Genomic DNA, 13507 nt, shown 5'->3' with positions numbered 1-13507 from the left:
GAAGGCATCCCTCCCCTTAGGCAGATAGCCCTCGAGGCTTTGCCATAATTAAAATAACCTAACCTGTATTATTTTATGCTACAAATTTAATGAAATTTAATAATGTATGCTCAGTTTAAAGCCGAAAAACTTAATGTATACAAATTCTTGCTGATAGGTTTGTGCCCTTCATTTTCACCCTGAGGACATTTCAAAATGTACAGAATTCGTTGATGAAAGGACTGGAAGGAAGGTGACTGCTCCCTTATCGAGGTACAAATTAAAACGTTCTGCGATTCCTAGTATTTTCCCAAACTGCCCAAAAGATATTTCAAGGGAATTTATCGTGAGAGAAAGCCCAGATGAATGTCATAAAAGGCTAGAAAATAAAAATCTTCAGTGGACTGTAACTGAAAGTATATCCCAGTTTCAGACGAATGAAAAAGAAAAATCCTTTTCTTCTTTTTCTGAATTTTTAGATAAGATGGGAAAAGAAAAGCTACCTGGCTTGTGGAACTGTATTAAAAGAGCACGGGAAGCTATCTTTTTAATTATTGAGTTAACACCGTGCCCTGAAATAAATATTTCAGCATTAATAAACGAAAAACTTGAACTTTCAGTTTACATTGGGAAAACTGAACTTAAAAAATTTAATAATTTAACTTTGCCAGCATCTGTTGGCAATGTAGATGAGGTTATTTCTATTTTAAACGCTTTGTTGTCGTATGAATTTAAAAGTGATGTGCAGAATTTAAGAATAAATTCTGTTTGTGAAACTTTAGAAAATATTGAAGAACAATACGATGAAAATAAGCAGAAAGTCATACAATTCATTAGGGAGCAATTAACATTAATTAATACATCCAAAGAAAACTTACGGTATTCTCCAGAAAATATGATACTATTCAGTATTTTATGTACAATTTCACCCCATGCTTATAAATTTTTAAGGAGTTCTGGGTGTATTTTGGCTCCTCACCCTCGGACAATTCAAAGGTTATGCTCATCTTTGGTAGCTAATTGTATATTTTGTATAGCAGTATGTCGAAGCAATTTTTTTTTCAAAGAAATCGAATATATTGTCATACATTTATAAGCATGCATATACATACGTATGGAAATAAAAATGTATGGCATGATATTTCATAAAGACTACAATTTAAATTCTTTCTAAAGATAGAAATGTAGTCTTTATGAAATATTATGTCATACATTTTTATTTGATGAAATGCAGTCTGTGATAAAAAAAAAAAAACAATATTTATCGTTCCCCGTTTACAGACAGTTTTGAATAATTCTGAATTGACTGCAAAGACAATTTCGATGATTTTCTTCTTTTCCTCTATCCTTCCTCTTTTTAGTTGACTGATTGAAAACAATCCTTCCTCTTTTTAGTTGACTGATTGAAAATAAGCATATACATATTATCTAAAGTATTTCTGCATAAATTGTTTCGAATTGTAATGTATAATTTAGTGCATCCTAAGGGCATTTATATGTTAGTAATTTTATTCGGCAGTAATAATGCAATGATAGTGTTTTTCATTTGTTGTGTTCAATATCCCAGTTTAGGATTTGTTACATTTGCCTTCCACACAATACTGCTAAACCATGTTATAAAATTTCCCTGTAAAGATCAGAGGTTAGCTATTTAGATCTATATCAGACCTCTATCAGAGATTTGATATTTGCCATTTAAAATGCAAAATAATATACAATTCTCTCTGTGAACCTAATGTCTCAAATAATTATAAAAACTTATTTAAATCGTTGCAAGCTTAGTGTTATTTGTTTCAAACATGAGTATTTATTATTATTCGGCAACATATGTCAAAAATAAGATATATTACTTATACTTATCAAAGATGTTTATTAGTCAAGGCATAAATTGTTGTAAGTATAATTAATACGACCCTTGACCAATAAACTCTGATTAATTTATATTTGTTTTCAACTAATGATTTTATGTTGCTACATGATTCCAGGTAAATTAGCTTCATAATTTAAATCAGTTAGAATTTATCTCAATTTTTTAGGATCTATATCCTGCCTTCATGTCTTAAATTGTCTTTCTGTTTAATTATTGCGTACAAATAAAATTCCGATTCATTAAGTGTGAAGTTTCTTTCGTTAACAAGAGTTTCTCAGCGATTAAATTTAGTAACATCAGTAATAACTTTTAATGGAATTAAAAATTCTAGTTATTCGTATCGAAAACATTCTAAAAATAAAAATCTCGGTTCTTCACATTCTAATGAAAGCAAGGTATTTTCCAGATTTATAAACGATGAGAATTAAATATAAAAATTTCAGTTTTTAAATAAGCCTGTCAAATGGATATTTAAGAAGGCACCCTTAAAGTTGGCGAGGACGAAAGTATCCCTACTGCAGTGACGTCACGAACTGCGCGCCGTGGCCTTGAGTTAGTTCTAGGTGGTGTTGGCCTGGTCAGCTGCAGAATCACGTGATTTGACGTCACGTAAGGCGTCTGAACTTTCACCCTTCGCCCTGCATTGTGTGGACCATGGAGGTAGGAAAGGGAGGAGGGGCCATTCCGCGCTAGAAGTGAAGCACTACTTTGAAGCTTGGGTCACCAGACGGGGTGTTTTTTGTTTACATTCAGAAGCTCGCTTGACAAAATTCTGATAGTATTTCGACACACGACAGTTCCATAGAAATCGAAAAAGGGACACTCTCGCATGAAAGAAACATTCATAGTGTGATGGATAATAGCAATTTGTATAGTTTACTGACATTTACGCAAAAATCACATCTTGGTTATTTTTCGATAACTAACAACAGCGATTTTGATTATGAATTTGTTTTATAAAATTCTAAGCTGTTGCACTACAAAAATATAGATTTTAAGAAAATTGCTAAAAGAGATCAGCCAAAATTTATTTTCTAGAAGATTTGAAAAGTTTGAAACTTGATGGCTAAATGTAAATATAAAATTATGTATGTTAAAATATTTGTAATCAGGCACATAGGTCAGATTAAGTTTTTATTAAATAGAGTAACGCATGCAAGAGCTATCTGCCTAAAGAGAGAGATGCCATCGTGGGGGAATTTTGAAGAAAAACTGACCTTTGAGTGGGTATTAAAAATAATACTTATAATTTTCATTCAAATTATATTCATATATATTTTTTATGTAAAACTTTCGGGTGTATGCTAAATTAGTGTAAATTACTTTACACGAAAAATATAGTGAATGCACAGAAATTAAAGATTTGCACATGCCGGAAATGATAAATAGGAAATATGTATGGGTATTTATGCATGTGCTGGCTAAAAGCATGTATCTGCCTTTGACAAAATACTTAAATATTCATTAAATTATTTATAAATGTATTTGAAATGAAGAATTTATTCACTTATAAACAACTGTGAAAGTACTATGAAGAAATCTAATGATTAAATGTATCTAATTTGTAATGATTATAAATGTTATCTAAATATATAATAACCTTAATATTGAATTGTAAACATAAATTGAAATCCTGTTGACAAATACGTTATAAAACTATTTAAGCAAGAATTGTTCGTATTGGAAAGCAATCTCTTAAAAGGTATATTAAAGCAAATGCTATGAGATGCGCACTTAAGAACGTAATAAAGAGTTTTGGAATATGTATTGTTGAAATGAAGGGTAAAAAAAAAAAAAATCTGATAAGTATAATTAAAAGAATTATTCCCTTTACATTTTATAATAACTCAGTTACAAGTTTTAAATAATACTTAAAAAAAAAAAAAAAAAACTTATTTTATTCCCTTTCAGAAATGTTCAGAGAAAGTCAAATACTATTTAATACCTATTTAATTATTAGGAATTAGCGAAATACTTATTTAAAATATTTCGCTAATTCCTAATAATTCTCTAATTTAAAATGAACCGAATAGAGCATTAATTATAAATTGACTTACATTTTTCGATTTAAAAAGAAGCCAAAAAATCATGTCATAGTTAAGAAAGTATTTTAGGAAGAAGCTCTATAAATAGAAAAGAAATAATGCATAATTTTAATATTAATAATACAATAAACTTTGATCTTAATTTTTGTACCTTAACCGAATAAAATCGAATTACCTTAATTTTTTTTTTCTAATGTAATTAACGAAAACTTGTGAAAATATTTCATTCAAATTAAACCATTCTGAGAAAACTGTCCTGTGACAAGTATAGCATTTAATTCCGTTCAGAATGAAATGTTGTTTAAAAATATGTTGTTTTCACATACTTAGGACTCTGAAGTGTTGTAGAAAAAGAAAATATATACATTTATATGTATATTTGCGACGTAATTACAAAATATTTACGGAGAATCAGAGCAGTACGGAGCAGTATTAAAATCAGAGCAGGGTACGGAGAAACTTATTTAGGGCGACTCCATCTTACTTCCTACCTCCATGGTCTTGCCAGGTGAAATTAGTCGATATTTCCGTGACGTCAAAAATTCGAAAAGTGGGGTAGGGTTTGGAAATACGCTGCCTTACTCGGTCAGCTCAGTTTTTTATTCTTATATGTTGGTAAATTGTGCACTTTTTGCCTTAAAGTGTTTGAATTATGTTGTTCTTATATTCCGGTTAAGGTTTTTATGCCTTTAGTTAATCTGCATACAATATTTGTGGAATTGTCAACAATTTAACAAAGCCGCCATTTCTTTACATTCGAAACTATTAGTAGAATAGTGAATTAAGCCAATTTCTGCACTAACTTCAGTATCTTTCTGCCGAGTGGGATCAAAAGTAAACTTCCAGTTTTGTGCACCGAAAAATATGTCTTTTTGCCCGCTGGCCGTATTGCTTGTTTTTGCGCAGAAACTATATTAATTGTAAAAATTGTTTTTCAGCTGTTTTTAACTGTATTTGGTGTTTTATGTTTTTTGTATTTTAGAGTTTTTAATGATGATGTTTTGAAGTTTTATGTGTTTTTGCCTTGTCGCGAAGTGAGAACTGAATTAATTCGTAGCGCATGCGCATTAGTTAAGCGGCGCTTAATAGTCTGTGTTTCTTTATTATTTGTTTAAATTCTTTTAAACATCGTTTTACATTTATTAAAATATTTGAATAGAAAATGCGGTAATTCTTGATATGATATGATATAATTTTTGTGCATTCTGAGTTATAAAATGAATGAGATGTAACGCTGTTAAGTGGATTGATAAGGCAAGATTGATCCTTGCAGGATTGATAAGGCAACGACTATGCTCGAAAGCGCCAAGGTTTTTCCCAATTGTATTTTCATTATTACTCTCTCTCAAAAACTAAGAAAAATTAATAACAAAACAATGGGTGACAATTTAGTTGTTGCTTTCTTTGTTTGATAAAGTGGAATCTGTGAAAAACAAAATCTGCAGTCGCGTTAAAGGACTTACCTAGTGGTAAGGAAGTAAGTTGATTTTCTTTCATGTTCAGCTTCGTAAGATTTTTGGCCCTTGAAAATATTCCAAACGGAATTTTATTGATCATGTTATGTTCCATGTTGATGGACTAGAAAAATAAAATGTACATATATATTTAGTACGAAGTATCCAAATAAGTAATATTAATAGATTAAAATCTCGCATATATGGAACTAAAATTTATATATTCATATTATACAGACCGTCTACACAGTATATTATATGAAAATGGGAAGGCATTCATTTAAAAGGGAAACTAATGATGTGCCCGAAGAGACGATTATATATGAAGTAAAAAATATGCTAAATACTATGAACAAACACGCATTAAGAAATATTTAACAAAGTACAATTTACAAAAACAATTTATAATAATATTTTTTCCTTTCTCCTGGATCCCCCCCCCTCCCAAAAAATACACTGGTGTGCAAAAATTAAGGACGAAGTCGAAAAATTAGCATATCAGCTGAACGAAGAGGCAGAGCGGACAGAAAGACCAATCAGGAGATTAAGTAAGGTGATGTACGGTAGCACATGCGCAGATATGCAGGTAGACGTAATGGGGGAGTGTCTGAGTAGTATAAAGCATGTTGTCGGTGTAAGATCAGTATTTCTGGCAAAGAGATTGCACGCCGTATAGCAGTTAACCCTTTGATGGTTATGAACGAGTTCAGCTCGCAATCGAATCGTGCTACATAATGCGCGCAAACGAGTTCCGCTTGGGAGGAAGATTTTGACCGAAATGGTTAGTAACGAGCACTACTCGCCTAGTGAAATTTTTCCCCAATGCGCGCTGACGAGCTGACTTCGTTCGCCATTATTATTCTGCACTGATTGTGTTTCAAACGAATGCTACTTACGAAATTTAGTTAGTTTTACTGTCTACAGATGGCAGTACGAGTTCCATGAATTTCTTTGCATAATGAAGGTGGATTTTTTTTTTTTGACCTTGTTCATTTTATACGTATTTTGGCGCGGTTTTTAGGGTGTTTGTACAGTAAAATGGCTCAAAAGCGAAAGTTAGATAGGTATGATGATGATTATGATTGTGATACAGAAAGCTTATTAAGTTTTGAATCTGATGAAGACTTTGTTCACAGTATTTCAAGCTCAGAAGACGATTCAAGCGATGAGGAAGATTTTTCGAGTGTTCGACAGTGGTGTATAATTGATTCAAGTTCTCACGCTCCTAGCCGATTTAGTTTTACTGGTCATGTAGGCATGAAAGCTTGCGTGACAAATATTTCTGAAATTCTCTATTAGAAAGAACCTACTAGACGATGTGTGGTATGTTGCAGCAAAAATGATGCTAATGGAAAAAGAATTCGCCGTGAAACACGTACGTATTGCAAAGACTGTAATGCCCCATTATGTGCAATTCCATGTTTTAAAGTATATCACACACAAAAAGATTTTTAGGTAATTACTGTATTTATACTGTGCTTCATAAAGTTTTACATTAGTTGTATTTATTTAGTCCTTTCAATTTAATATTTGTCTTATATTTATAATTAACTATTATTATTTATATAATTGGTTATAATCATTTATAATTTACTGTTTAATAATTATTTTAAAGTACGTAAAAACTGTTATTTATGTACTACAAATACTTTAAGAAATTTTTAAAACGCGCAAGACGAGCTATCTACGGCATCGCCAGAGAAAGGTGACATTTTCGGAAGAACGGCGGGGGAAAACAGCTGCTACTTTCGACTACTCTTTACTCCTAATGCTGCGCGAATTAAGTAAACGGAAACTGCTCATTTCCATAATCGTCAAAGGGTTAAAATCACACCGAGTTGCTGCCTCAGCGAGAAATGGCGAATAATCAATCTGTTAGACGACATCTGGATGCTTTTACCCGAGGTCGAATCATTGGGAAGTTGGAGGAAGACCGCAGTGTGACAAGTGTGGCTGCAGAGTTCGGAATTGTTCACAGCATCGTTTCACGACTTTGGAGACAATTTCAAACTACAGGAACAGCTATCCGGGGGTTTAGTAGTGGTCGTCCACGAGGAACCACACCCGCAGATGACCGGTATATTGCCTTACAGGCCAGAAGAAACAGGCGGCAGACAGCAGGAGAAATCGCTAGACACACGACACAGGCGACTGGACGACCGATATCTCGTTTTACCGTGGCCAGAAGACTGCACGGTGGTGGGTCTGTTTGCACGACGCCCTGTATGGTGTGTACCTCTAACGCCTGCCCATCGGAGAAGGCGTTCTCTGTGGTGCCGGGAGCACGGGAATTGGAGAGACAATGAATGGGGACGAGTGCTCTTTACAGATGAGAGCAGATTCAGTCTGAGTAGCGATTCTCATCGCATACTCATTTGGAGAGAGCGGGGAAGCCGCAATCATCCCTCGAACATCATTGAAAGGGACAGGTATGGAGGTGGCGGTGTTCTCGTTTGGGGAGGCATCATGCTTGGTAGTCGTACAGACCTTCACATCTTTGACGCAGGTTCAGTCAACGGGACCCGTTATTGTAACGAGATTCTTCTTCCATATGTGCGTCTTTTTAGAGGCGCTATGGGTTCGCAGTTCCTTTTCATGGACGACAATGCACCATTTCATCGCACAGTAGCTGCCGAACAGCTCTTAGAGAGTGAGGATATTGAACATATGGACTGGCCGGAACGATCTCCTGATCTCAATCCCATCGAGCATGTATGGGATTTTCTAGGCAGACGCTTGGCAGCTCGTACCTTACCACCAGTAACGATTCCGGAGCTTCGATTGGCGCTGCAAGACGAATGGGCAGCAATGCCTCAACAACTCATTGACACCCTCATTCTCAGCATGGGCAGACGCTGTGAAACCTGCCTAGCAGTCAGGGAGATTATATCCCCTATTAAAGACCGGATGTTTCTTGCTGGACACCCATCACAGGGATGTTTCGGCCTTCAGTCGCATTGCGCTCCATGCTACTTTTTCAATAAAGCTTCTTTTTATCCCTCTGATTTCTAGTAAGTGTTGCTTACATTACTCATGTCCTTGGGTATTGGGGATCTTACGGTATTAAATGTGTTGATTTGGAAAGCTTTTGTACAAAGTTATATTGAAAAAACCGTCTCGTCCTTAAGTTTTGCACACCAGTGTATAATAAACTATGAGACAATGCACACTTGTGTGAAAAATTAAGAGAATTTGCAAATTATGTCTATTTTTTCTTAAATTATTCAACGAAAGATACTAATTATGGTGCCGAAGAATTATCCAAATATTCAGAGTCGTATACGTAAGCGTACACGGGCATGTGTGCGGAGCTGTGATTGTGGAGTGGATATAAGAGCAAAGGGGGTTTTCGTAATCTTTCATGGCATTCGCCGTGTATCTCGAAAGAGCTGGATGAGTCAGGTAAAATGAATCGTCACGAATGTATGGATGACAGAATAAGATGGAGAATTGTTGGTAGATTAAACACAGGAAACAGGAAAGTCATAAGCGTAGGTGGCTACAGAGCTCAATGTATAACGTCCAGTATCGTCTGTAGTTTTTGGAAACAGTTTCAGGACACTGGATCTTTATCAAGTAGACTTGGGCAAGTTTGACCAAGATCGACAACGATAAATGAGGATCGTTATTTGGCACTTTCAGAGGGTCGACACAGGACTGTTACAGCTTCACAGCTCTCCCGTGAGCTGCAGCTTTCACTGGAACCCGACTGCCACTGTCTACAGTTGCCAAAAGGCTTCATGAAATAGAGCTGTATGACAGAAGACCCGCTGTTTGCGTCCCGCTCACTGCAGCACACAAGAAGGCGCGCTTAGCATGGCGCAGACCACATGCGCTTTCAGCCAGACTTCACTGGAGCACTGTGCCTTTTACAGACGAGTCAAATTTCAGCCTGGACACTGATTCTCGGCGTAACTGTATCTGGAGAGAGTGTGGTGCACGATACCATCCGTCCCCCATCAAAGGAAAAAAAAATCTTTATGGTAGTGGAGGTGTAATGGTTTGGGCAGGCATTATATTGGACGGGCCCACCAGCGGCCGAGCGGTAAAGTCGTTGAACACTGGTAGTTCGGTCCAAGGTTCGAATCCCGCGAACGGGCTGGCTGCATGGGTGTTTTCGTGGTTTTCCCCATGTGTAACGTGTATACGAGCCAGTTTCCCTTAGAAAGTCTTCCACGAAGGCATCCCTTCCCTTAGGTAGATAGCCCTAGTGTGCTTTGCCATAATTAAATACACACACAAACATTATATTGGAAGACCGCACACTCCTGCATGTGTTTGGTAAAGGCTTCTATGAGGTAGAGAGGTGAGATCTTAGAGCCTAATGTTCGAATTTTCAGAAGAGCAGTTGGTCCTGGGTTCCTGTTAAAGATAACAACGTTCGTCCTCATAAGGCTCAGCTGGTCGACGATTACATGGAAAATGAGGATATTCACCACATGGATTGGTCAGCCAGATCTCCTGATTTTAACTCTACACAGCATATTTCGGACACTCTTGGGAGAACAATTTCATCTCGTCATCCTACTCCGAAAACCATCTCGCAGCTGAAAACCACCTTGCTGCAGATTTGGGATCGACTGACACAGGGACTTCTCAGCTACCTCCTCTCCACAATTCCTCACACTGCATGACTTGTCTGTTTGTCAAGAGGAGACCATACCCCATATTAGACTCATTTTCAGTCGGATATTACGACCTGGATTTTGGACTTCATTGCGCTATAAACTTTATTGAGACTCATGAGTACGTAAAATGACTTGATACATGATGATATGACACATCTCTTTCGCTCTGTTAAAAATGTACATTCATGCTAAATTTCATTAAAATCTGCTCACTTGTTTTTCAGAAATTTGACATGTGCTAATTCTCTTAGTTTTCCACACGAGTGTATCTAGGATGAACTATGGTAGTTTGGCTAAACTGTGGCTATTTGGTTTTTCTATGCGGCTTACGTTAAAATGAATAGTTTTTCAATTTTTAGCAATATAATTAATATTTTAAATAGTAATCGTGTTAAGGTACACCTTTTGAACCATTTCAGTAATTTAATTTAGTAGTCCGAGATCCAGATTTGTCGGGCCTTCGGTGGCGATTTTGGAAATTTCTGGACTTAAATCATAATTTTAAATGTAATGACGTGTAGACATGGCAACATTGGGGCTTCACTTCAAAAATACTAAACTTCCACAACCACTCAGGAGCTGAAAGTATGATCCTGGCCAACATCAATCAATGGATTATCATTAGGAGTGGTGGAATGCCAAAGCCAGCAGGTGTTTGAAGATGGTATGCTGGAACCTCAGTTAGTCTCGAGAAAAATCGGGTATACGGTACACCTTCTTCTTTTTGATGAGTATTATATTTTTCATTCCTAATCTTTGCAGAGGGAATTTTAATTATTATTATTATTCTTTGAGAAAGAAACTGGTGGTCTGGAGATCCGGATATTGATCCTTCCGGATAATGGACGTTCGGATTTTGGATTTTATACTGTTCTATGTACAAAAATACTATTATAGTAATACTATAGTAAGTTTAAGCAATTTCAAACTGTGCGCTGGATGCTAATTCTCAAAGTGCAACACATAAAATGACAATGATTTACAGGGGTAAATTTCAATTAAAAATGTATAATGAAATAGCTATTTAATTATTATATACTAATAGTAGTTATTTAATTACCATATTGTACAGTTGTGTTTAAGTGCTTTGCTTCTGGCAAATCCCCGCCTTCCTCCGAAATATTACTAAAAATAGATTAGGTGATTTTGATTATTGTTTGCTGTTTCTAGGGTTGTATTTTCTTACGTTTTCACCGTTTAACAATATTTGGTGAGAAAATCTTTCAGCTTAGCTTTCCTTGAAGAAATCCACAGCATACTTGAAATTCTTTGCCATTTTATCACACGGAAAATTTTATTTACGGCTATTTACAATTCGTTTTCTTACAGAAGGACATTCATCTTATTTTTTTGTCATTGCCTCTATATCTCAATTAAATAATCCTCAAAGCGGTAAGAAAAAATAATAAATATAAAATAAAAAATCTGCGCCCTCTCGTGGCCAGCAACATGAAACTGTAACAGTGGACAAAGCAAAGGAAAGTTAACGCCAAGGGAAAATTTTAAATGAACAAATTTTCGATTTCTGCGAATGAGAAAGACTCTTCGATGTGCGAATTTTAGTGCTAAACCTTAAAGATGTTTTACGCGCGTTTCGAAACTGGCTTGAGCAAGAAAACACCTATTTGATAATATTTAATTCATTAGTTGAATCAGAGATCTTCAATAGCAATAGTCATGATAAGTTGGTCCAAAGTGGTATCAAGTACTTACATATATATTACAGAACTGGGATGGTCCGCCTACTGGATAGGATGTGAAGGCATTTCTAGAAAGGGTCAGACTTGTTAAGTTGACCAAGCTGGACAAAAGGCCTTCCTATCAAAGTATACGAAATATAGAATCAATATTATTACATAATATTATTAATAAATTATTTTAATCATTAATAATGTTTAGGCACAAAAATGGGTAAAACCAATAGCAATAGTTTACTGCAATTTCTTATATATGTTAATATATATGTGTGTGTGTGTAATAAAAATATGTAAATCAGCTTTATAATTAAATTTAACAATAGGCTTTTAATTCCTCATTTTTAATTTTAGTATTTTCTCTCTGTGTTCTAAAAACTGCAATAACTTTTTCTGGACTGCGTCATTTCTAGATAAATCCTAAACTCTGAAAACTGAAACCTTTCTAACGTTAACCAAAACTGTCCTTCTTTGGTTAGCTCCATATTAGATAAACGCGTACTTCGCTTGTATCTCTGTTGCTGCATGGACGTCATTTTGCTGTGCTCTGTTCCTATCGCAATAGTAATAAACAATTGTAAATGTTCTGAAAATAGGCACGATTAGAATGCCAAGTGAATTGTGGATGTCATTTTCTGACGTTGAAGAAAGCATGCGATTGCACGCGACGTCATTGTAAGAGGGAAATTTTTCGTTAATGTCAGCAATTTGAATAAATAGCTGCTATTGACAATTTTATTGATATAATTTTATTAATATTAAAAAAAGTTGTTATATTACATTAAATTTAAATCATCAGTCATATGTATTAACCTGAAATGTTTTAAGTTTTTGTTTCCTGGTATGGCAACAAAAAAATTATTTACGAATTGTATCTTGCTTGGAAAGAATTCTTTTTATTTATATTGAAACTAGAACGCCCGGCGGTCATGCGAAATGGCCGCTGTTCTAGATATTATAAATTGTAATTAAAATGATTTGTGCAAAGGTGTCCGCTAATTTAAACTGAATTACCCAGGACAGGAGGCGAGAACGCCCCTTTACTTACTGCCAAACGGGGTACCCCCTTCTACTTGCTTAATTGCTTAAAGTAGAGTGAAATGAAGGAAACCACTGGCGGTACATTTCTTAAGAGCCACCGCTAGCTCAATCAATAAAGGTGATTTAAATAATGAAATGTTAATTCATATGTCAAAGATCTCTTTGTACACAACATTTCTTGTGTAGATCTATCCATCATTTTTCAGCTCGCCTTGCAGAGGACCATCCATTATTTTTAATTTTACGTCCGTTCTTTCACGAACTCTTAAACAGGCAACATAAAGTTGACCGTGTTCAAATGCTGGTTCAGGTAAAAATATGTCAACATGCTTAAGCGTTTGGCCCTGAGACTTATGGATGGTCATAGCAAAGGCGTGTTTTAGAGGAAATTGTCTACCTCTCAATTGAAATGGCAACCCTGTGCCGTGGCAACTTCAGCCCATTGGCTAGTACAGTCACGCAAGCAACCACAAAACTATCGGCGACAAACAGACACTTAAGCCGCATATATATATATATATATACACTAGTGTGCAAAAATTAAGGACGAGACGTTTTTTTCAATATAACTTTGTACAAAAGCTTTCCAAATCAACACATTTAATACCGTAAGATCCCCAATACGTAAGGACATGAGTAATGTAAGCAACACTTACTAAAAGAGAAATCAGAGGGATAAAAAGAAGCTCTATTGAAAAAGTAGCATGGAGCGCAATGCGACTGAAGGCCGAAACATCCCTGTGATGGGTGTCCAGCAAGAAACATCCGGTCTTTAATAGGGAATATGATCTCCCCT

General features: G+C 35.4%; 1 protein-coding gene across 2 annotated transcripts in view; it reads right to left on the bottom strand.

Moving 5' to 3' along the window:
* LOC118180596 (uncharacterized) overlaps positions 1–13507 on the bottom strand; it is a 386689-nt gene that overhangs the window by 102527 nt on the left and 270655 nt on the right. For both annotated transcript variants that reach the window (XM_085821254.1, XM_085821256.1), the window contains exons 10-11: positions 11690–11794; positions 5358–5472 (exon numbers count right to left, since the gene is read on the bottom strand). In XM_085821254.1, the coding sequence (XP_085677380.1) occupies positions 5358–5472; positions 11690–11794 (220 nt within the window). The remainder of the gene's footprint in view (positions 1–5357; positions 5473–11689; positions 11795–13507) is intronic.

The sequence above is a fragment of the Stegodyphus dumicola genome, chromosome 1 (assembly GCF_044657685.1).
Source record: "Stegodyphus dumicola isolate Sdum_Otavi_A_Nest chromosome 1, ASM4465768v1".
NCBI classification, from domain to species: Eukaryota; Metazoa; Arthropoda; class Arachnida; order Araneae; family Eresidae; genus Stegodyphus; species Stegodyphus dumicola.
This window is presented reverse-complemented; position numbering and strand designations above follow the sequence as displayed.